This window comes from Hyperolius riggenbachi, chromosome 6 (assembly GCF_040937935.1).
Source record: "Hyperolius riggenbachi isolate aHypRig1 chromosome 6, aHypRig1.pri, whole genome shotgun sequence".
NCBI lineage: Eukaryota > Metazoa > Chordata > Amphibia > Anura > Hyperoliidae > Hyperolius > Hyperolius riggenbachi.
The window spans coordinates 381,620,718-381,646,112 of record NC_090651.1 but is presented as its reverse complement, the minus strand read 5'-3'; the positions used below and the strand labels follow the sequence as shown (position 1 = coordinate 381,646,112).

Genomic DNA, 25,395 nt, shown 5'->3' with positions numbered 1-25,395 from the left:
GTTTTATTGTTTTGTTCAATGACACGTTCATTGAATTAAAAATAGAAAACCGAGAGCCCAATATGGTGTAGTATGTTAAAAACAATAGGGATATATGATTAGTGAGATAGGTATACTCACAAACATGGGTTACCACTTAGGCAACCACTGTATAAGCAGGTGAGGAGATTAAGCCTGTCCTCCCTCAAGATTCCCTCCACCAAGGGGGAACACAATATAGCAGTAGGAGAACAGAGGCGCCAGGAGGATAAAAGTGGATAAAACTTTTAAAATTTGCTTAGAGGAAGTGATGGACTAGCCTCCAGAAAGCAGACATGAACTACTGTCTAAATAATTAATAACATATTTATTAAATGGTACCCCAAATATGCAACACGTTTCGTAGGCAACGCCCACTGTGCTCTACTTGCTTTTGCCAAATTTCTGTTGTCCCCACCTTATTGCCTGATGAAGTGGGCGTTGCCTACGAAACGCGTTGCATCTTTGGGGTACCATTTAATAAATATGTTATTAATTATTTAGACAGAATTTCATGTCTGCTTTTTTGAGGCTAGTCCACCACTTCCTCCAAGCACATTTTAAAGGTTGTATCCACTTTTATCCGGCTGGCACCTCTGTTCTCCTACTGCTACATTCATTGAAGTATGCCAGAGCTAAAATCTACGAACTATTGACACTTTTTATCTCTTGCCTGCTCTTGGAAGCCATTTTCTGCTAGAAAAGTGTTTTATAGTTGTAATTTCTTATCAGTGAGGGTCACACTATAGTCTGACCCAGTCCTGACTCAGACAGGAAGTGCCACTTACATACCTGATGTTTAACTCGTTCAGGCAGAGAAAGGAAAAAAGGAACACCGCTTAGTTATTTGTGTGCTTGGCACTGTATATACTCATGTCTATCTCATCATGTAATGTCTAATCTCTAGAAAACACAACCCAATGAGATGGCAACAAGCAATGTGAGGCTAGGTGAGGTGTTTCTGCCTAATTGGCTTTACGCTGGAGAGCTCAGAACATGCAGAAAAGAAGGCTCCTTACTTCACATACAGGTGATACTTGAAAAATTTGAATAAAGTGCAATAGTCCCTTTATTTCAGTAATTCAACCTAAAAGGTGAAACTAATATATGAAATAGATGCATTACATAGTTACATAGTTGCATAGTTATTTTGGTTGAAAAAAGACATACGTCCATCGAGTTCAACCAGTATAAAGTACAACACCAGCCTGCTCCCTCACATATCCCTGTTGATCCAGAGGTAGGCGAAAAAACCCTTACAAGGCATGGTCCAATTAGCCCCTAAAGGGAAAAATTCCTTCCCGACTCCAGATGGCAATCAGATAAAATCCCTGGATCAACATCATTAGGCATTACCCAGTAATTGTAGCCATGGATGTCTTTCAATGCAAGGAAAGCATCTAAGCCCCCTTTAAATGCAGGTATAGAGTTTGCCATAACGACTTCCTGTGGCAATGCATTCCACATCTTAATCACTCTAACTGTAAAGAACCCTTTCCTAAATAAATGGCTAAAACGTTTTTCCTCCATGCGCAGATCATGTCCTCTAGTCCTTTGAGAAGGCCTAGGGACAAAAAGCTCATCCGCCAAGCTATTATATTGCCCTCTGATGTATTTATACATGTTAATTAGATCTCCTCTAAGGCGTCTTTTCTCTAGACTAAATAAACCCAGTTTATCTAACCTTTCTTGATAAGTGAGACCTTCCATCCTACGTATCGATTTTGTTGCTCGTCTCTGCACCTGCTCTAAAACTGCAATATCTTTTTTGTAATGTGGTGCCCAGAACTGAATTCCAAATTCCAGATGTGGCCTTACTAGAGAGTTAAACAGGGGCAACATTATGCTAGCATCTCGAGTTTGTATTTCCCTTTTAATGCATCCCAAAATTTTGTTAGCTTTAGCTGCAGCGGCTTGGCATTGAGTATGATTATTTAACTTGTTGTCGATGAGTACTCCTAAGTCCTTCTCCAAGTTTGATGTCCCCAACTGTATCCCATTTATTTTGTATGGTGCTAGACCATTGGTATGACCAAAATGCATGACTTTACATTTTTCAACATTGAATTTCATCTGCTATGTACGTGCCCATATAACCATCCTATCCAGATCCTGTTGCAATATGACACTATCTTCCTGAGAGTTGATGATTCTGCACAATTTTGTATCATCTGCAAAAATAGCAACATTGCTCACTACTGCATCTACTAGGTCATTAATAAATAAATTGAAGAGCACTGGACCCAGAACAGACCCCTGTGGTACCCCACTGCTAACAGTCTCCCATTTTGAGTACGATCCATTGACCACACCTCTTTGTTTTCTGTCCATTAACCAGTTCCCTATCCATGCACATAGACTCTTCCCCAGTCCTTGCATCCTCAACTTTTGCACCAGACTTTTGTGGGGAACAGTGTTGAAGGCCTTTGCTGAGCATGTTAGTCAAACAGGACCTGTCTTTAGTAAACCCATGTTGATGCTGAGACATAAGAATATTTTCTACTATGAAGTCATGTATAGTATCTCTTAGTAACCCCTCAAATAGTTTGCATACAACTTATGTTAAGCTTACAGGTCTATAATTTTCTGGATCTGATTTTTTGCCCTTCTTAAATAATGGGAAAACGTGGGCTGTACGCCAATCCACTGGGACTCTGCCAGTTGCAAGAGAGTCACAAAAGATAAGATAAAGGGGTTTATCTATAACTGAACTTAATTCCCTTAGGACCCGAGGATGCATGCCATCCGGGCCAGGTGCCTTGTCTATTTTTTATTTATTTAGTCTTGCCTTCACTTCTTCCTGCGTTAAGTATTTAATATTACAGTTAGAAGGTCGGAGATCCGCCGCTGATGAATATTACAGTTAGAAGGTCAGGGTTCCGCCACTGATTACATGTCCCCACCTTATTGCCTGATATATTTCAAGCCTTTATTTGTTATAATTTTGATAATTATGGCTTACAGCTTATGGGAACCCCAAAATCTCAGCCCATTAGACTATTGTGAGTAGGTTTAATATTCTCGGCTCAAAGTGTCAGACTCTAATCAGCTAATTCATCCAAAACACCTGCAAAGCGTTCCTATTGCATACATTAGTTTCTCCTTTAAAGTGCTTATACTGAAATAAATGGACTTTTTCACAATATTCTATTTTTTTTTAGTTTTGCCTGTATTATGGAAATGCATAGGTACTCAAAAGCACTGGAATTCTGCCTTTAAAATAATTTATGAGGTTGGCCTATTAATCTGACAGATGGATGAAGGTTTCATTTAGTTTATAATGATGATGTAATTGTAACTAGAACTGTAATTACTAGGAAATGGAAAACAACCAACGCCCTTAATCTAAGTGATGTGATAGGTGCAATTAATGTACAGCAGCCTTATAAAAGAATGTTTCTATGCAAGTGGACACCATGCCTTGCCAGTCTTAGCTGTCCAAGATAATTGGTAGGGATTAGAGATGGACCGAACATCAAATTTTCGGTTTTGCGTTTGAGTGCAAATTTTGGTTTGGTTTTGAATGCAAATTTCTGTTTGCAAACAGACAAACAGTGCAAACTACCATAGACTTTAATGGGCAGGCGAATTCTAAAACCTACAGGGACTGTTTCTGGCCACAAAAGTGATGGAAAAGTTGTTTAAAGGGGCCTAACACCTGGACCGTGGCATGCCGGAGGGGGATCCATGGCAAAAGTCCCACCAAAAATTACGTAGTTTACACAGAGTCATGTTTCAATCTCTAATGGGTAGAAATCCCATTACTTTCCTAAATTGGGAGAATAAAGTGCTTTAAAATGTCCGGCATGTGTATATGTTGATCAGGGAGTGTAAGCGTTAGGCCCGCTTCACGCTGACACATGAAATCGCAAATGCACCAATAAAAAAAACCCACAAAGACCTTTAGTTATTATTTCAGGTGAGCATATCTTTGTTTTTACTAGTTGACACCTCCAGGGCATAAATGTTAGTCCTCTCGGTGGCAATCTTTGTGTCGTGGTGTGTAGTGGCCGCTGTGCTTGTGCGCACATTCATGGGAGTGCAGGCGATCACGGTTTTACAGCCTCTATGATCAGGTTGAGGTAGCTGAATGACAGTTAAGTGACCAAAAAAAAACCCACTGACTTTGCACTGAGGCCTTATACAGGGGGCAGTAGTGGGTACTAGATGCCAGTAGCGGTTTGAAGGATTATTGGGTTATAGTCGGTGCACTACTATGACCAGCAGACCTGTCTCCAACAGCTAACTTGTGCACTGGACACAGAACAGCAATGCAATATCAAGAAAAACAATGTATCAGCCCTAAGAAAGGCTTAGCTGTTCAGGACAATGTGGGTAGCAGCAAGGTTCTGCACGGAGGACACAGAACACAGGCCTACCTAACGCTCTCCCTGTCAGCAACACATGCTCCCTGATCTGCCTAACTCAGAAGTGAAACACAAACTGCAAAATGGCTGCTGTGATGGCATTCTGATAGTTGGGGAGGCGATCCAGGTGGGAGGGATACCTGATTGGCTGTCATGTGTCGGCTAACTCTGGGGTAGGTGGGATCAATTTTTGGCTCCATTATAATGTATAGGGGGCGGGTCGAACACGCCAAGTGTTCGCCTGCTGATGGGAGCTGCGCCGGGTGTGAATAGGATTAATCATCTAAATGTCTCAGAAAATGTCCTTTTGGTCACCTGTGATGTGGAAAGCCTTTATTTGAACATCAACCACAAACATGCATTACAAGCAGTACATTATTTTATGAATATGTGTAATTTGACAACTGAAAGAAAGGATTCTTCTGGATTTTGTCTTGATGAGGAACATGTTTTTGACTCATGTTTCTACCTCCAGGTCAGGGGTGTGGCTATGGGGGCGTGTTGTGCCCCATCAGTTACAAAGCTGTTCCTTGGATGGTGGTAACATGAGGTAGTATGGGCTCAAGAGATGGACCGATTCCACTCCTACATTTTGAAGTGGTTTCAGTTCATTGATGACTTTGGGATGGACCACAGGAAACCTGTGAGGAGTTTTTAAGGATATTAAACCAGAACACATTAAACATTTTTTTTAATCTCAAGTAGTGAGGTAGATTTTCTGGATATTTGAAATTAATAAACAACAAAATGGGCATCTATGAACTACTACTTTCCGAAAACCGACAGCCGGAAACAGCCTATTGTCTTATGACAATAACAAAAAGAAAAACATACCTAAGGGGAAGGTTATTAGAATTAAAAGGAACTGCACCAATGTTGAAAATTTGGAAAACGAAGCTAAAAATCTTAAACAAAGATTCAGAGACAGGGGTTATCCCCGTGGCTGTTTGGAAAAAGCTATTAGGAGAGCTCGGGCAGTAGCGAGAGGCCATTTGTTAAGGCACAGGAATAAATCTGAATTTACATCCTAGTATTTAACACCATTTAATATCCTTCAGAATTATAAAGATATCGTCACTTTTATTACACCTAAAGCAGGGGTGTCAAACTCAAATACAAAGTGGATCGAAATTGAGCTCTGGGACAAAGTCGCGAGCCAACTTCAATGTCTAGTGGCCACCTCTTGCCCTTATAAAGTTCCCTGGTGTCTAATAGCCTGCCTACATTCCCTATACAGTTCTCTGGTGTCTAGTGCCCCACTCATTCCCCTATATGGTTCCCTGGTATCTAGTGGTGTCTAATGGCCCTTATCCTTCATTTATACAGTTCCCTGGTGTTTAGTGTTTCTCCCTTCATCCCCTATACAATTCCCTGATGTTTAGTGGTCCTCCCTCCCCATACAGTTCCCTGGTGTTTGGTGCCCCCCTCCCTCTCCTATACAGTTCCATGGTGTCTACTAGTGCTTTCTCCCTCACTATTTGGCTTCCCTGGTGGTCTAGGGCATACCCTCCATCATAGCTTTTCTAGTGGTCCTAAGTGGGCCAAACATAATGCAAAATGGGGAAACCACCTGAGGGCCAAATCTTTTGGCTCCAAGGGCCAGATTGTGCCCACGAGCAAGAGTTTGACATGTACGACCTAAAGCAAGCATCACAGCAAAACGAGCACCAAAATATCCGATCTGGAAGTTACTTCCAGAAGGAAGCAAAACCAATTACCAGAGGCAGCTTTGCACGTGGTGAGTGTTCTGTATGCAATTTCATGAAACCAACAAAAAAGATTAGGAGCTGAGTCAATCAAAAGATTTTCCAGATTAGAGATTTTATTAACTGTAAAACCAGTTTGGTGATCTATATGCTGCAGTGCCCTTGCGGCAAACAGTGTGTAGGCCAAACGGAAAATCAGCTGAGATTACAAAAGCACGTGTCTATCGTCAAATATTAACTAAAAGAGACATTGAATGAGGGAAGACAAGAGTAGCAGCACATGTGTTTTATGCTCACAATAGTTCCCAGTCTGGTTGGCGTTTCTGTGGGTTACAGCAGATACAGCAAGGTGTACCTGGGGGTCAGGGCCGGTTCAGGTAACAATTGGACCCAAAAGACCCAAAAATAGCCTGGGGGCCCCCCAACAGACACCCCCGACCAAAAAGCGTCATGAGAGGTCCTTTGTTGCAGCCAAATTTTCCTCCTGGGCCCAAGAGCTGGCTGCTGACCCTCCCCCAATCACCTCCCAACTTAACAGACTCTGCAGAGTCCCTGGGGAGCCACAGTTAAGATGTGGGAGGGACACCTTGGGGGACCCTACATTCTCTGGGGCCCTGGGGAAATTGCCCATTTTTTCCTATGGTAGCTCCGGCCCAGCTGGGGGTAACATCACTACCAAACTTCTTAAAAGTGAGATGAGGTGGATTAATTCCCTTCACACTGCAGCTGCGGAAGTTAGATTCAGTAATAAGTTACTGCTAATCAGCGGAGATGGGCGGCTGGATGGGCGTCAAAGTAACGCATTTAAGAGAGAATGTATCACACTCATGTTACCTTCTGGAGAGGTGGCAGTGTCACGTAATGCATAAAGGAGCACAGGAAGGGAGCGTGGTTCACACTAGGAGTTGCAGTACTGGGTAAAAGATTGCTTATTCAGCTTAGCAGCCATATTTTCAGTGACATTTTAATTATATTGCAGGGCTTCAACATTCTTGACTTCGGAAGGCTATTATTACTGACTAGTAGACCTAAGCCCATTTAAAAATGGGCTCTAGGTCTGTCATCACCGCAGCCGCACGCATGCACCCGCACGCACCCCCTGCGCACCCGCAGCCCGCACATCCGTCCACTCGGCCGCCCCCCTGGCTTTTCCGGCTCCCTGTCTCAGGCTGTCCCTGTGGCACATGCGCAGTAGCGCAAACGCAGGGACACACACAGACATGTGGCGCAGAGACACAGGGGTTTTGTCAGGTAGGATTGTTGGCCAATGCTTTTTTGGATTTATTCCCATGTCTTTGTCTAAGACTATTTTTGTACACATTTGTCATTTTACTAGTGTGTGGATCACCTGTCTTCCTGTGGAATTGATGGGATTTTAATTGTTTTTATGGTGGTTTTGGGATACATTCCCTAATAAATATTTGTGATATATTGCAATTCTTGGTATTATTATTATATACATTTGCCTAGATGGATGCTAAGAATTTAACATGCCCATGGCAATGGCCCTGCTTAAAGAGAATCTGAAGCCAGATTAAAAATGGCTTTTTTAGCTTATATTCAGCAGGAGCATGTTTGCCCCTGCTAAAACGCTGATATCCCACGGCATAACGAGGGGTCTTTACCCCCCAAATCCCCTCTGTGGTGCCCAGAGAGCACTTCCGTGTGAGGCACGGCTATAGGCTGCAGCCCTGCCTCACACGTGTCTGTCAGCACGTATCTGCGCCTCTCCCCCGCCCCTCTCAGTCTGCCTTCACTGAGAGGGGCGGGGGAGAGGTGGAGATATGCGCTGACAGACGCGTGTGAGGCAGGGCTGCAGCTCATAGTCGTGCCTCACACGGAAGCACACAGGGGCAGCAAAATCCATGACCAAGAAAGATGGGTTTTGCAGGGGAGATTTGGGGGGTAAAGACCATCTGGCTTCAGATTCTCTTTAAGGCCTAGTGCACACTGAGCAGTTTTTGGAGCGATCCGCCGGCCGCATCCGCCTGTAAAAACGCTTGGCTAATGTATTGCAATGGGATGGTGCACACCGGCGGTTTGCGGTTTTTGCCAAGCCACAAACGCGCCTCCTGCTGCACGTTTGCGGTTTTCTGAAGCGTTTCGTCCTCAATGTAAAGTATAGGAAAAACGCAAACCGCTCTGAAAAACGCTAGATCAGAGCGGTTTTCCAGGCGTTTTTGTTACAGAAGCTGTTCAGTAACAGCTTTTACTGTAACAATATGTGTAATCTGCTACACAAAAACGCTCCAAAAACCGCTAGGTATGTTTAGAAAACCGCTCTAAACATACCTAGAATCGCTCTGAAATCAGCTCCCAAAACCGCTAGCGTATTGCGGATCTGCTAGCGGTTTTGGTGTGCACTGGGCCTAAGGCCATATTGCTCTTTATTGTTTGTGTAATTGCAAATTACAACGCAAAATTATGCAAATGTGACATTTTGGCTCATCACTGATTTTTAATAGTAGATCTCATTAAAGGGACACTTAAGTAAAAAAAAAATGAGTTTTACTCACCTAGGGCGTCCAATAGCCCCCTGCAGCTGTCCGGTGCCCTCGCCGTCTCCCTCCGATCCTCCTTGCCCTGCCGGCAGCCACTTCCTATTTCGGTGACAGGAGCTGACAGGCTGGGGACGCGAGTGATTCTTTGCGTTCCCAGACACATTAGCACCCTCTATGCTGCTATATGGTATATGATATATGCTATAGCAGCATAGAGGGCGCTATTGTGGCCAGGAACGCGAAGAATCACTCGCGTCCCCAGCCTGTCAGCTCCTGTCACCGAAACAGGAAGTGGCTGCCGGCGGGGCCAAGAGGATCAGAGAGAGACGGCGAGGGCACCGGACAGCTGCAGGGGGCTATTGGAAGCCCCAGGTGAGTAAAACTCATTTTTTTTGTTTGACTTAAGTGTCCCTTTAAGGATATCAATGGAGCTAATTTTAACATGCATAATTTTACTTGGGTGAATATTAGATCTTCTTGAGGAAGTTATATATGTTTTGTTTTTTGTTTTTCTTTTCATAGATGTTTTGCCTACATTTTAGGCTATTATTGTACTGGGTTCCCTGATCCCAGAAGAAGAATATATACTATTTCACAAGGCATTGGCATGAACATTATACAAACTTAAAAAATATTCATGTGTCTTTATCGTGTTTTATGTTCAGGTGACAGAGCCGTGGAATCAAATAACAAAGCATTATTATTGGACACAATTTTTTTAAACTTCACTACAAATTACGTTTTTCCTATGTTGCTGTTACTTGCAGTAGGCATCATAAATCTGACTGCTCTGACAGCTTTAGTAATGCACCAACTCCTCATGAGGCATTCTCAAGGTTTATTTCCAAAAGTATTGAACTGCAGTTGCTTAGGGTACGTTACCACTAGTGCGGTGCGGAATCGTTGTGGATTCCCCGCAGACAAATTTGCATGCAGGAGCGAAATCGCATGCGGTTGTATGCGAATTTTACCGCTAATTCGCATACGATTTTGCATGGATGACGCTGTGTGCGAATTTAACCATGGCGCAGTGCCTGTGTGCTTTTTCATTGATTTCATGCGAAATCGTATGCGAATTCGCATGAAAATTTGCATACAAAAGCGCCATGCGAATTCCCTATTAAATACATTGTATGCGAATCGCATGCGGTATGTGCGGTGTCCGAAATCGGATGGCTCTACTGTGCAGATTTTTCCTGCACACAAGAAAACGCTCCGTTTTCCTGACAAGTGGATACAGGCTCATTTACTTTTATTGGTTATGCGAATTTGCATGCGGGGAACGCATGCGAATTCGCGTTAGTGGAAACACACCCTTAGTCTAACTGCCAAAACAGTGTGCAAATGGGTGGAGAGGCAGCCCGGCATCTCTGTGTAAATCTTTTCCTAGAAGTGCTGTTTAAAGAACAAAGGAAATATTAAGAATCCCCCATGGGGAGATAGTCCAAAACCTGCCAGCAGATAAAATAAAATATTTAAAAAGTAATTTTTAGCAGTGATGATTGTAATTGGTTAATTATGATTACGTAAAATATTACATTTTAGCAATCACCCCTGTAAGAAATTAAACATTGTTAATTCAATTGATTTTGTATAACCATTCAAAATGGTTAAAAAAAAAGTTTTTTAAACTCAGAATAAATGGCAGTTAAAAAAAAAAAACATTTTCTTTGTATTTTTAAAATCAATTTTCTCAAAAACTACAAGGTCTTTTTGAAAATTTGTTTTTGACTTGGACCCACTATTCTACTTAACATATGTAGTAATTTTGGTAGCAATAGGATGAATAGGGGTTTGCTATTCATCACCAAAGTCGGTAAATTACGCGTAAGTGAATGTGCAATTACAAATGCTTCAATTACATACAAAATGAATTAGGCTTTTCCTAAAATTTTAACATTACGATTACAATATGTAAATGCAAATTATCATGCGTTATTATGCATAAGCGTCATCTCTGCTCATCCCTAATTTTTAGTACTTTTTACTCTGGGAAAGATCACGTCCTACATGTTTATGTTTAAATGTACAGTAGAGTCGTCGTTAACTCAACTAACCTGAAAGGCCGATTTCAAACAGTCATGCGGATGCGGAAAATTCATTTGCGCAAAATCTGAATGTATGTCCCTATATAGTGCTGTATTGGCTAGGCCTGTTATTAACATTCTCTGGAGCAACCAGAAAAGACACTTATTCGGCATCAGCCGATCCCCGTCAGTGCCGGATAACAAAGACTCTACTGTATTTTACATTTTACAATTTTTCAGGAAAGTTGTCCAATGTTCACACATTGTTTGTGAATTGAGCCCTGTGTTTTTTCTTCACAAACACTGGTTCGCACGACAGCCGGGGGCCCCAGGTCTCTCTCACTAGCTGGGGCCCCCAAACCACCATGCGATACCTAGAAGGAGGTGTGGACAAGTCCTGGACCTCTCACCTCCAGGGAACTCACCCCCACCACCTCCAAACTGAATGCCAACTGCACAAACACAATTGCTAACTTCCAGCTAGAGCAATCTCCTGCCTTTATCTGGTCAGCAGACGCCAGTCAGCCAATCAGGTGTACGGTCATACACCCTTTGTCTGCTGTACCAAATCTGGCAGAAATTGATTAAATTAGCATTCAGGTGTGTTTTTTCTTCCTCATTCAAGAAAAAAATATTCAGTAAAAATTATTTGACTTTAAAAAAGCAAAGCCAGCGACATCACCAGTCACAGCGTAATTATCACATGGCAGCTTTGCCAGCAGTAGGAGAAGCTTTGGCATGAAGTTATGAAGCACACAGATGGTTTTACAATGTTGGTTCTGGCAGAAGCCTCTTCAGACCAGCTCAGCAGTGGCATCGACACAGCTCACATTTCCCTCCAAAAATGTAGGAGACGTGAAACGGAAATTTCGGCAGAACTGCTCATTAGCACAGCCCAAAATGTTCACCTGTACGGTGGTATTTCCTATTGAAGAAAGAGAAAAAAGATATATATTTTACAGATTGTTCACAATCACACGCTTCAATTAAACAAACAAGACAGGACACATAATAGATCACAGGGAATGGAGAGGTGGAAAGACAGATAGAGATTGAGCTGCAAAGAAAATAAATGTCATGTTACTAAAAGTGTAGCTTAACTTTTGGTAAATACCATAACATAGTATCATACCAACCAACTTTTTTGAGGAAAGAAAGAGGGGAACCTTAAAGACACACCCTTGCCACATTCTTATCCCCGCCCCCACCACACCCCCTAGTCATGCATACACAAAAGAATGCACTTTTTTAATTTTAAATAAAACAGATCTTTTTTTTTTTCAATATTTTTTTTCTTTTTTTTTTTAAGTTCTTCTTCATATTGACATTTAATAAAAAAAAAAATCAATCAATTTGAAGTTTATCTGTAGGGAAAAAAAACTTTCCTAAATGGCATGTAGGCCCCCAAAAGCTTTGCGCTCCATCACAGTGGAAAGCACTCTTGCCTTGCAGCGCAGTTTCCCCAGTTCGAATCCTAACCAGGGATCTATCTGCACGGAGTTTGTATGTTCTACCTGTGTTTACCTGGGTTTCCTCTGGGCACTCTGGTTTCCTCACACACACAAAAAATAACATACAGATTAGTTTATTGGCTTCCCCTAAATTGTCCCTAGACTATGATGAACTGACTGTGGAAAGGATTCGATTGTGAGCGTCTCTGAGGGACAGTTAAAGGGATACTGTAGGGGGTCGGGGGAAAAAAAAAAGAATTTACCCAGGGCTTCTAACGGTCCCCTGCAGACATCCTGTGTTGGCGCAGCCGCTCACCGATGCTCCACCCCCCGCAGACATCCTGTGCCTGCGCAGCCACTCACCGATGCTCCGGCCCCGCCTCCAGTTCACTTCTGGAATTTCTGACTTTAAAGTCTGAAAACCATTGCGCCTGCACGCCCGTGTCCTCGCTCCCGCTGATGTCACCAGGAGTGTACTGCGCAGACACAGACCATACTGGGCCTGCACTGTGCGCTCTTGATGACATCAGCGGAATCGAGGACACGGCAACGCAGGTGCAGTGGTTTTCAGACTTTGAAGTCTGAAATTCCAGAAGTGAACCGGAGGCGGGGCCGGAGCATCGGTGAGTGGCTGCGCGGGCACAGGATGTCTGCGGGGGACCGCTAGAAGCCCCGAGTAAGTTCAACTCATTTTCCCCTGACCCCCCTACAGTATCCCTTTAAGCGACAAGACAATATATACTCTGTAAAGCCAAGGTAAGTATCTACCAAAATGTTTATGTTTACATAGATCTGTATATTAGTCCTGCAATAAATAACATAATGAATACAATTGCTTTTTTGTTTTGTTTTGTTGTGGGTTTTTTTTTTTTTTTTTTTTTGCAATATTCATTTATAAAATCTTTATAAAATATTTAGTCAGTGTTTGCCCATTGTAAAATTGTTCCTCTCCCTGATTTCAATTTTTAAATGTATCACTGGCATCAGCATCTTTAGCACTGGCAAGTAATCTAAGTTGAATGTTCGTTAATTAAGAGTTCTAAAGCAAGTAGAAAATATAGCTGCTCTACTAGAATGCTTGGGGGTGATTGCTGCATAATAAACAGCCTAGGCTAAGCCTCCGTGTGTGGGTGTGGCTACATACCAATATACAGCAATACATAGTTATAAGAAGTGTTGCTGATGCTGAAACCAGGATATTTAATGTAAATGTGGATATCCTTTATAATTAACCTTATACTATATGTCACTACAGGGCCTCTTTAAGTCCTGTTGATCACATTACCTGTTGTTTGGGTGTTTGTAAAATTGAAGCACAGATTCTGATCTCCCCTGCAGCTTTCTATTCCTTGGGGGTAGAGGTTAGGGGGAGAATACTTTGTGGGACACTTCAATCCATTGAAAGAAACTGCACGAGAGAGAGAAATTAAAAAGATATCAATCAATAATGTGAAAATATTTGTAGACAAGGGAGGACTGTATTTTTTGGACTATAAAACTCACATTTTCTATTCCAAAAGTGGAGGGAAAAAGTAACTGCATCTTATAGACCAAATGCAGGGAGTTCCTGACTTGTGAATGCCTGAAAATACGAACCTCCAACCTGTCGCAATGTCTGGGACTCCCTGTAGTGTGCCCATGCAGAGGAGGATACAGGGGGACAAACGGAGGACACATGGGGACACAAAGGGGCATAGAGGAGGACACAAGGAGGACACAAAGGGGCATAGAGGAGGACACAGGGGGACACGCGAAGGACACAGGGGGACACAAAAGGGGCATAGAGGAGGACGCAAGGGGGGCAGAGGAGGACACAAGGGGGGCAGAGAAGGACACAAGGGGGAAACAAAGGGGCATAGAGGAGGACACAACGGGGACAGAGGAGGACACAAGGGGGGCACAAAGGGGCATAGAGGAGGACGCAAGGGGGAAACAAAGGGGCATAGAGGAGGACACAACGGGGACAGAGGAGGACACAAGGGGGGCACAAAGGGGCATAGAGGAGGACGCAAGGGGGAAACAAAGGGGCATAGAGGAGGACACAACGGGGACAGAGGAGAACACAGGGAGACACAAGAGGTACAAGGAGGCATGAGATACAAAGGGGACATAATCCACAAGATGCCCCCTCACCATGGATGCACCAGGTTTAGTATATATATTTTTCCCCTGGTTTTTGTCCTCTAAACCTAGGTGTGTCTTATGGCCTGGAGAGTCATAGTCTGAAAAATATAGATAAGGGGCCCTCCATCAAAATGTCAATGTGGGCCCCATATGTTCGCACCCTTTCATCCCCATAGTGTCTCCCATGTCCAGAAATCGTATAATAAGGATATCATATAGGTCCTTCGTGCCAAGCTGCACTTCACTCCCCATATTATTATTGATCTGAGATAGCCAAATGCTTTGTCAAGTGTTTTCTCTTAATAATAAATACTTCAATTTTTGTCACATGTGTCACCACCAGTCACCAGGGAGGTCAGTGAGTTTTGCCCTTCACCTTTTAGACTGACTCACCATCATTGCCGGATGTGTACTTTTCTCCACTCAAGGCCCACTATCACCAACCACCCCCCTCCCCCCTCCACAGACCTAAAAGCTCCTTTGCATATGGTATGTGCTGTGCTGCTGGTTAGCATGCCTGTCACTGTATATGTATATATGTGTAATATAATATATAATATATAGCCCAGGTAAGTAAAGTTTCACTTCTTTATTTCACTTGATATATCCTTTAAAGAAGTAGCCCTACCTGGGGGCTTCTTACCAATCCCGGTAAGGTAGATGGCTCCTCTGTTTTGGTAGGGGCCTCACTATTGCTGTGCTGTGACCTCTTTAATTCCCTATCCAGTGCATGCTTTGTCCTCTCGGTGGAGCAAAATCATTCTCCCAACTAAGGATGAGCATTGTGGTACATCTCTTCCGAATGCTTTGAAACATCAGGGGCTGATGAGTCATTGTGACGAAACCGGTAGGGCGGAGCTACAGGCAGAGCAGGAAGAGACGCCATGCAACACATGTGAACTGATATTTTGATATGCGCATTGTATTTGGACAACTTTGTAAGTGCACTACTTTTTATATCTTCGTTTATTAAATGGTTTTACGCTATGTTGGGCTTGTTTGGAGCATTTTATTAGGTCAAGGAAAAGGCAGCCATTGCCCACCGGAATGACATCAAGCATTTTTTGCTGGTCTGTGAGGGGTCAGCCTCAGTTCTGGTGAGTGCATTGTTGTGCATGCAGCCACAAGGTGGTGTTGGTGTGGGTACAAGGCACTGGCAAGTATAGGTGGCGTGTGACATTGAAAATCTAAAAGGTTTTACACTAAATGTATGTGTTTTTATGGTTTTATTGCGAGATGCTGAGGAAGGAGGAGAACTAACTAGGAGTGATTGCCGTTGATGAGTTTGAGCCATACTAGCTGTCTGTAACTGGTCAGTAATAACATCTGGTGAGCGTATATTATTACCTTAAGGTGACGGAGGAGTGTAAACACGTTTGGAATGGTCACTAAAACAAAGTGTAATGGATAAATACAAATAAGCTAGATTAAACAGGACTTCACTATATCTGTTTTCTCTTTGTTTTTCTCCCTTATATATGAGGCTGTGTGGTCTTTAACCATTTAATGACACCCTAACGTATTAAAACGTCATACTTTACCCTATTAACAGCAACATGACGTTTTAATACGTCGCGCGTTCCAGCCGCCGCTACCGCCGTGTGTGCGCCGCTACCGCCGCCGATTCCGCCGGGATCCCATGCTGAGTGATTGGGGAAGAGGAACCCAATCGCAGTGCCTGGAGTGAATGGACGTGACCGTGAACAGCGGCTATGTCCATTTACAAAAACAGGAAACTGTTACTTTTCAATAAAGTGTAAATAAAAAAAAAGTGATCACTTCCTATAACGAAGTGTTCACTAGCGCCATCTTGTGGCCAAAAAGTATATTACACATACTAAATACATACATACACAATTACATACACACCATTAATAAAATTACACTTACAACCCCCCCACCCCAAAAAAAAAACACTTGTAAAAAAAATTCAGCTTAAAATAAATAAATAGTTTCCTTATGGACTCAGCTTTTTTTAATCTATATTTTATGGGGGAAAATTAATTTTAATTTATTACATTGGGGCTGGTAATTATGGCCAGAACAAAAAAAAAAAAAAAAACAGAAAAATAACACCTATATTTCAAAATAATATATTGTCGCCATACATTATGATAGGGACATAATTTAAATGGTTTAATAAATCGGGACAACTGGGCAAATAATATGTGTTTGTTTTATCCACAGGAGAATGTTTAATTTTAAAACTATAATGGCTAAAACCTGAGAAATAATGATTTTCTTTTTTTTTGTTTTTTCTCATTAAAACGCATTTAGAATAAAAATATTCTTAGCAAAATGTACTAACCACAGAAAGCCTAATTGGTGGCGAAAAAAACGAGGTATAGATCATTTTCTTGTGATAAATAGTAATAAAGTTATTAGGGAATAAAAGGGAGGAGCACTGACAAGTGAAAATTGCTGTGGTCCATTAGAGTAAAAACCCTTGGGGGTGAACTGGTTAAAGAAGAACTGAGGATTAAATTAAAGAACTGTGACTGTAATTGAATGGACTGTTCTGAGGATCATATACAGGTCATTTGTATGCTGTAGAGTGCTTATGCAGTTTTGTTTAATATCATTGGAAGATTATCCTGTCTAGTGCACAGCGTATTGTAACTGATTAGTATATTTCCAAGGATATTGCGTGGGAACAGGGGACAGGTAAGTATTAATGGTTAATTAAGAATATTAAAGGACTTTTTTCGTGGTTATGTTTTTTGTTCAATTAAAATACTTTTTCTATGTGTTTGTGTGTTTATTTACTTTTAACTCTTAAAGGAAATGGGTAAGGGGTACAAGTACCTCTATACTCATTTCTCCTGGGAGGGGGGGTGGGCATCTGGGGGACCCCTTTTTAAAGGGGACTCCCAGATGCCACCATGAACCCCCCCCCCAGGAAATCGCGGCCTCCACCGCCCATCGGAGGTGGAGAAGAGCCCCTTGTCCTTGGATTGGACAAGGGCTCGGAGGGGGAGGGGAAAGCTTGGCTGCCCCTCCCCTTCCGAGACCCCCCAATCCATGGACCATGCGGGCTGGTATAGTCAGGGTGCGGAGCCCCACGCGGCCGGTGCTCCGCATTCTGGCTATCCCAGTCTGCATGGGGGACAAGGGGTTAAAGAGGTCTGGGAGGGGGGACCCCACGTCGTTTTTTTTTTATATTTCCCACACTCAGAACGAAGTAAGTAAAACTCTTCCCACTTGGGGGAATGTATGAAAAAAAAACACTATTGTTACCTGTGCAAAAAAAACTGACATTTTCCGCATTTAAAAGACATTTTTGCCCTTGAAACTTAAAAATCGATTTTCTCAAAAACTATAAGGTCTTTTTGAAAAAAAAAAAATTCCTCTTATTCCCACTGATCCCCTTAATATACCCTGGGAATTTGGTGTTCCTAAATTTTAAGCAGGCTTTGCTATTAACCGTTAAACTCGGCGGGTTTTTAAATGTATATATTTTTCCTTTGAAACTTTAACATCGATTTTCTCAAAAACTATAAGGTCTTTTTGAAAATTGTTTTTTTCCTCTTATTCCTTCTGTACTCCTTAATATATTCTCCAAATTTGAGGCTCTTAGCACTTAAGGGGGCTTTGCTATTAACCCTTAAAGTCGGCGGCTTTTTTATATTATACGGGAGCGTAATATTACGCGATTACGGCAGACTGTGTAATTTCAATGGGAGTTTACTGTCTTACGCGTAATTTGTTACGCGTAATAACGTAACCTACGGTCTACGCGTAATTAATTACGCGTAATACCGTAACCTTACACGTAACGCTTACGGTGCATTTGTAGTGGATTACGATGCGTAATTACGCTAATGCGTAATTTCGGCCCAGCACTGATTGTGTATTCATTAGCTGCCCTCCTTCCAGAGTCTTCAGGCACTCCCACTGAGGTGTATACTAGGAACTGCACTGTCTTTTGTTTTCTCCTCCAATCGCTGAGTCACCTCAGCCTTGCTTGTAAACATAAAGAGCAGGGGATTGTGTTTCAGATAAGAAGCTAGGCAGGGAAATAAATGGAAGAGGAGGATTATAGTATTGATAAAAAGACCCCCCAGCATTCAACTGTTTGGCACTGACTACTAAAGGGCCAGTGCTCCTAAAGTGATGTGATAACTCCAAACCATAATGTGAAGATCCACGTGGCTGCCTGCGCAGACAGGCAGCCTTTTGACCACTGTTCAGGTCTGCATTCTGCAGGTCTCTGGAAGAGAGACCTTTTGTCAGTTGTGCAGCTTGCTGCTGAGGAATTTGCATACGTTTGTCATGCAGATTGCCTAGCCACATCCCTTGTGGGCTTGCTCTATAAAGAGCTATGTTTCCCACAGTAAGTTGCTGGTCATAAGAGTTAGTCCTGTGGAACACTCGCCTGCAGTGTCAGCCTTGCTCTTTGTTTGAAGATTAGCCTAGAGTAATTCCTGGGACTGCACTAGGCAGGTTTCCCTATTGCAGTTAGGATTTCATTATTTGTATTGCCTGTTCTGTCTGTCTGTGGGGTGCTAACCAGAGCAGCGGTTGTTACTGCTAGGCCCCTCTGTTTTGTTGTTGCCTTACTTGGATCGCACTCGCTCTGACGGAAAGAGCAGTGGATCGTATCTCTTACGTATTCCTGTTTTCGTGTGTCTGTCTTGTCTGCTACGAACGCTTGCTGGAGGCTTGGTGAGGTAACCGTTAAGCAAGCGCTCGCGTCCTCTGTTTTATGTTTGTTTGTCAGTGGTTAGTTAGGCGTGCTTGTCCCTGTTGTGCTTATCATGCGTGGTCCGCGCATAAATGCGTGCACTGTTGCGAATGAGTGCGGTGTTCGCGTTTAGTTAGCGTTTGTTATTTTCCTTATCTCCTCATTGTATGATTTGCTGTGCCTTTGCTACTCTCGTGCACTGCCTTACTGTAACCTTGTGTCACCTCTGGCAATCGCCTCTCCCACGATTGCGTTCCTACTTCATATCTGCTGTTGTGTATACACCGTCGGGGGTTGGCGACTAGTTTGGTGCACACACATACAATCTGTCCCTTTGCTCAATCTCTTTCAGGGCTATCTTGCCCTGCGTTTCTTCCCTTTATGCAATTCCTGTCTGGCGTGTGTGGCAGGGCAGAGGAGCTGTTCCTCTGCACTCCACAGCTCCCCCTGTCGACAGGAATTTCCCTCTACAGGTGCATTGCACCTTTTGCTGAGTTCCCGCAAATTATACGCTTGTGGAGGATTTCCACAGTGTCAGCGCACGTCTGGTGCGCTGACGACGGAGACGATTCCACAATCGTTACATTATGACCAGCCCAACTGAAATTTGCAGTGTAGAGGGAATTTCCGATTTGTACGATTTGGTCAAATATGGGTCCTGTGTCTTTAAGAGGTTTAAGACACTGGACTCTGAAACCAGAGATGAGTTTTTTCCTGCAGTGCAAAATGCCGATCAGATTAGCTTATGCAACATTTCTGTGTCATTACCATATGTTAATGAGTTGGTGCTTGCAGGCCAATCGGCTGATTTGGCTTGTCAGCCAAAAGATTTGTTGCCCATAGCAACCACAAATAAAGAGGTTATTTCTGTCAAGTCTGAAATGTGCAAAACCATTCAGTATGATAATGATGTTTCTCAGTCTTCGGGTTTTTTGCCTCAATCCAAAGCTTATGTGGATCCTACTTTAGGTAGGATCGCACACTATATTAAAGCAGTTAAAAAATCTGTTCTAGTTCCTGAACTCCACCCATATGGAGATTATCTGGATACTGGCCTGTTTGAACCTCCATTTGCCTCATGGGACATTGGGGCCTTGATGGAGGAATTTGATTTTGATTGGAAAGCCTTTTGCGATTTTTACATCGCAAAAAGCGAAGATGTCTTGAATGATTGTCTCGATTCTATGTACCTTTTGATTGATTCCGATGAATGTGACGAGGGTGATGTGGATCTGGTGATTTATGTATGGCAGACGATTTTGGATGAGTTGCACACACACCAATCAATTGATTCCAATAAAGAGATATTGTTGTCGGATGATTGTTCCTGCCTTTCTGGGGTAAAGCATGGGAGTCGTGACATTGTGCGATCTCAAATGAGTGGGTGTGTCACTGTGGTTGATTCCTGTGCGAATCCTGGTGGATTGTCTCCTGACTGCGTGCAGTTTGAATCTCTGCGATCTGATGCCTGTTTCCCTGATGTTGTCGCTATTTCTACTGCAGATGCGTCTTTGTCTCACCCTGTTCACACCTGCAAGGGCCCATTGCCTGGTGACAGTTGCTCCAGTGTTTCTATCCTGAACACCTTACAGTCTGCCCCGCAGATCGCGGAGGTTTGCGCTATGGAAGTGTCAGTTTCACAACCTTAAGCGATTTTTGATTCGCAAGTTTTGCATTCTGACTCCTCGGATTTGACATTGTTAGCCGAATCTAAGAGTGAGACAGCGCTTCGGTTTTGCGAATCTGACTCTGAAGCGTCTTTGCTGGGTCCAGAGAAAGTTTCTCTGTACCCTGTACCATGAATAACAATATGATGTCCAATCACACTGACATTTGTGAGTCCCTTTCTTGTTCTGAGGAAAATGCTGATTCTGCACCCTGTACTCTGGATGAGTTAATATGGCCTTGTTTAGAGTCCCCTGCAGTGTCCCTAGAGGCTCGTCTAGGTATTGCTACTATACTCACCTGTTTTTCTGCAGTTTTGGAGTTGCAAGCTAGTTTGACTGCTACGCAGAATTCTGGGTGCAGTGAGATTAAAGTTAGGGAGTCAGTGTGTGTTCCAGTAAATATTCCTGTACATTCCGCTCATGATGACGAAATTCAGTCTCAGTTTATGGTGGAACCTTCCCTGGGACATCTGCCCTGTCCAGAAAATAAAGTTCCAGTTTTGCCCTGTAACATGGATAGTTCAGAATCCTTCTCAGAAAACTTGAAAAATGATGTTCCTGAGGTCTTGTCTGATGTCCTGGAGACCTCCGAGTTCCTCCTAAAGGGTCCAGAACTTGTAGGAGATGCCTCCTGGCCCCCAAGTCCTTCTGAGGTGCTGCCCACTTCAGTAGGCATTGCTGTTGTGCTGACTACCTTTGCAGCTCTGGTGGAGCTTCACTCTTATGTAGTCAATGATGTTACTATTGTCACAGAGATTGCTAGGTTTGAGTCCAAGCCTTCTTTTGAAAGTCCTGTGCTTGAGACCACTGCTCATGATGATTCTCTGCCCGGTACTGGTTTTGGTCCTGTCGTGCCGGACTCTGAGGTTGGCAGTTCCCCGACATGTTCTGAGGTTTCTCCTGTGCTGGTGTACCCCAATGTGCTCTGTGACCCAGAAAGCCCAAGTGTGCCTCGGTTACCAGCATGCTCAGATGCTTCCTCGGTGGAGACATGCTCTGATATGGCCTGCCTGCTTGCATGCCCGGAAGTGGTCCCTGAGAGTCTTGATCTTGATGGGTGTCCTCGTGATTCTGAATCCAGAATAGTCATTGGTTGCATAGGAGGGCTTGATAGTTCTTCATGTGAGCCTGGTGATTGTTCTGCCCTCTTGGGATCTCTGTGGAGCTTTGGAAGGTTCTGGGAGATTCCGAGAGAAATTTTGCTTGGTATCCTGGATGAGATCAACAGTGGCTTTTGTGTTGTAAGGGACACTTCGAACAGGTATTGTGGCAGGTTTGGTATTTTTGGACGCTCCTTGGAAGGTGGTGGGTATTGTCTGGAGGGTGTCGATGGCTTCTTCTCTGGTGTTCACAGTCCTGATGGGTGTTATACTGAGACTGGTAGTACTGATGGATATGTTTCGGTGGCATTTGCTTCCGATGAGGTCGGTTTTGGCTGGACTGACTCTGGAATTGGGCCTTGTCGGGCTGTCCTGACCTTCGTGAGTCTTCAGTTAGAGTCTTTTGCAAGTATCAGGTTGGAGGGTCGTCTGGAATCCGACCCTGGGGGGGGGGGGGGGTACTGTGAGGATCCGCGTGGCTGCCTGCGCAGACAGGCAGCCTTTTGACCACTGTTCAGGTCTGCATTCTGCAGGTCTCTGGAAGAGAGACCTTTTGTCAGTTGTGCAGCTTGCTGCTGAGGAATTTGCATACGTTTGTCATGCAGATTGCCTAGCCACATCCTTTGTGGGCTTGCTCTATAAAGAGCTATGTTTCCCACAGTAAGTTGCTGGTCATAAGAGTTAGTCCTGTGGAACACTCGCCTGCAGTGTCAGCCTTGCTCTTTGTTTGAAGATTAGCCTAGAGTAATTCCTGGGACTGCACTAGGCAGGTTTCCCTATTGCAGTTAGGATTTCATTATTTGTATTGCCTGTTCTGTCTGTCTGTGGGGTGCTAACCAGAGCAGTGGTTGTTACTGCTAGGCCCCTCTGTTTTGTTGTTGCCTTACTTGGATCGCACTCGCTCTGACGGAAAGAGCAGTGGATCGTATCTCTTACGTATTCCTGTTTTCGTGTGTCTGTCTTGTCTGCTACGAACGCTTGCTGGAGGCTCGGTGAGGTAACCGTTAAGCAAGCACTCGCGTCCTCTGTTTTATGTTTGTCTGTCGGTGGTTAGTTAGGCGTGCTTGTCCCTGTTGTGCTTATCATGCGGGGTCCGCGCATAAATGCGTGCACTGTTGCGAATGAGTGCAGTGTTCGCGTTTAGTTAGCGTTTGTTATTTTCCTTATCTCCTCATTGTATGATTTGCTGTGCCTTTGCTACTCTCGTGCTCTGCCTTGCTGTAACCTTGTGTCACCTCTGGCAATCGCTTCTCTCGCGATTGCGTTCATACTTCATATCTGCTGTTGTGTATGCACTGTCGCAGGTGGGCGACTAGTTTGGTGCACAAACATACAATCTGTCCCTTTGCTCAATCTCTTTCAGGGCTATCTTGCCCTGTGTTTCTTCCCTTCGTGCAATTCCTGTCTGGCGTGTGTGGCAGGGCAGAGGAGTTGTTCCTCTGCACTCCACAGCTCCCCCTGTCGACAGGAATTTCCCTCTACAGATGCATTGCACCTTTTGCTCTGTTCCCGCAAATTATACGCTTGTGGAGGATTTCCGCAGTGTCAGCGCACGTCTTGTGTGCTGATCACGGAGAGAATTCCACAATCGTTACACATAACAGCAGAAAAAGTTTTGAAAGTTTTGAATGCAGGATTAGCATCTTTATTACTTAATACACTCAGACCATTTGCTGTTGAAATTTGATTTTTATGGAGACAATCCTGCTTTAAAACACATATTATATTTTCACAACACTTTCTAAAGTATCTCCTAGATGTTCATGTTTGAATACGTACTATTTCGTATGGCCGGGGTACAGTTGTCGCTCATACAACAGGAGGACTGCTCTAAAGTGGAAGCAGAACCAAAGCTGGTGGAGATGGACCATCCACAGTACTGGGACTGTGCGCACGATCGGGAAAAATAGGGATCATCACTCTCATTCTTTACTGAAAAAAACAAAAACAAAGAAAGGCTACAGAGGTTCAGTTCATTACTATATATTATTGATTTATATCGTGCCAACATCTTCCATGGCGCTGTACAACAGAATGCTAAGTATAACAATACAATATAAACAATAAAGAGGTGGTCATACATCTAGCGATTTTGCAGCCAATTGCAATTCGATAATTATCATTGTAGCAGATGAAAATTGGTGCCACAGCAATCATGCCCGATTGACCAATTGCAGCATGTGTTTAGGGATGCGCAGCCTTTCCCCCCACCTTTCCTTAACTTTGTAACTATGTAACTGTCAGGTTAGCTGCTCCCAGCCCCTCCTCCTGAGTTTCCTGTTTGCATGATAAGTAGTAGCAGATTTGCATATGATTTGCATCTGAGTTGAATGCGAAGTGTGCAGAAAGTCTATATAGGTGCTACACACTGAGCTGGTGGTCATTTCAGAGCAGCCTTAGTGGTATGCGCTGGCGTTCTCCTCGCTGTTCTACCAAATGTAAGTTACACATTTTTTTCTGCTTAGCTGCTCCCGAGGTTTTAAATTTAGGTTAGGTCACTTGCCCGGAGAATTGCCTCACCGTGGCGCAAGTGTCTAGTATAATATACTTTGCATGCAAACCATATTGGAAGCTAAAGTTCCTCCTAGTTAAATAAATGTTAGCACTTGTCTTGGATGCAGGGCGTGCATTTTTCAGTCTGGCAGAGGCGGTGTATGCCTGTGCGATTAACCATTCAATTGCAGCATGTGTTTAGGGATGCGCAGCCTTTCCCCACCACCTTTCCTTAACTTTGTAACTATGTAACTGTCAGGTTAGCTGCTCCCAGCCCCTCCTCCTGAGTTTCCTGTTTGCATGATAAGTAGTAGCAGATTTGCATATGATTTGCATCTGAATTGAATGCGAAGTGTGCAGAAAGTCTATTTAGGTGCTGCACACTGAGCTGGTGGTCATTTCAGATGCAGCCTTAGTGGTATGCGCTGGCGTTCTCCTTGCTGCTCTACCGAATGTAAGTTACACGCTTTTTTGCTTAGCTGCTCCCAAGGTTTTAAATTTAGGTTAGGTCACTTGCCCGGAGAATTGCCTCACCGTGGCGCAAGTGTCTAGTATAATATACTTTGCATGCAAACCATATTGGAAGCTAAAGTTCCTCCTAGTTAAATAAATGTTAGCACTTGTCTTGGATGCAGGGTGTGCATTTTTCAGTCTGGCAGAGGCGGTGTATGCCTGTGCGATTAACCATTCAATTGCAGCATGTGTTTAGGGATGCGCAGCCTTTCCCCACCACCTTTCCTTAACTTTGTAACTATGTAACTGTCAGGTTAGCTGCTCCCAGCCCCTCCTCCTGAGTTTCCTGTTTGCATGATAAGTAGTAGCAGATTTGCATATGATTTGCATCTGAATTGAATGCAAAGTGTGCAGAAAGTCTATTTAGGTGCTGCACACTGAGCTGGTGGTCATTTCAGATGCAGCCTTAGTGGTATGCGCTGGCGTTCTCCTTGCTGCTCTACCGAATGTAAGTTACACGTTTTTTTGCTTAGCTGCTCCCAAGGTTTTAAATTTAGGTTAGGTCACTTGCCCGGAGAATTGCCTCACCGTGGCGCAAGTGTCTAGTATAATATACTTTGCATGCAAACCATATTGGAAGCTAAAGTTCCTCCTAGTTAAATAAATGTTAGCACTTGTCTTGGATGCAGGGTGTGCATTTTTCAGTCTGGCAGAGGCGGTGTATGCCTGTGCGATTAACCATTCAATTGCAGCATGTGTTTAGGGATGCGCAGCCTTTCCCCACTACCTTTCCTTAACTTTGTA

The 25,395-nt window shown here is 43.5% G+C and overlaps 1 protein-coding gene across 2 annotated transcripts in view; it reads right to left on the bottom strand.

Moving 5' to 3' along the window:
- Positions 1-9,014: 9,014 nt before the first annotated feature.
- LOC137523101 (phospholipase A2 inhibitor and Ly6/PLAUR domain-containing protein-like) overlaps positions 9,015-25,395 on the bottom strand; it is a 44,750-nt gene continuing 28,369 nt past the window's right edge. For both annotated transcript variants that reach the window (XM_068243318.1, XM_068243317.1), the window contains exons 4-6: positions 23,425-23,577; positions 13,356-13,478; positions 9,015-11,544 (exon numbers count right to left, since the gene is read on the bottom strand). In XM_068243318.1, coding sequence (XP_068099419.1) covers positions 11,414-11,544; positions 13,356-13,478; positions 23,425-23,577 — 407 coding nt within the window. In that variant the 3' untranslated portion in view covers positions 9,015-11,413. The remainder of the gene's footprint in view (positions 11,545-13,355; positions 13,479-23,424; positions 23,578-25,395) is intronic.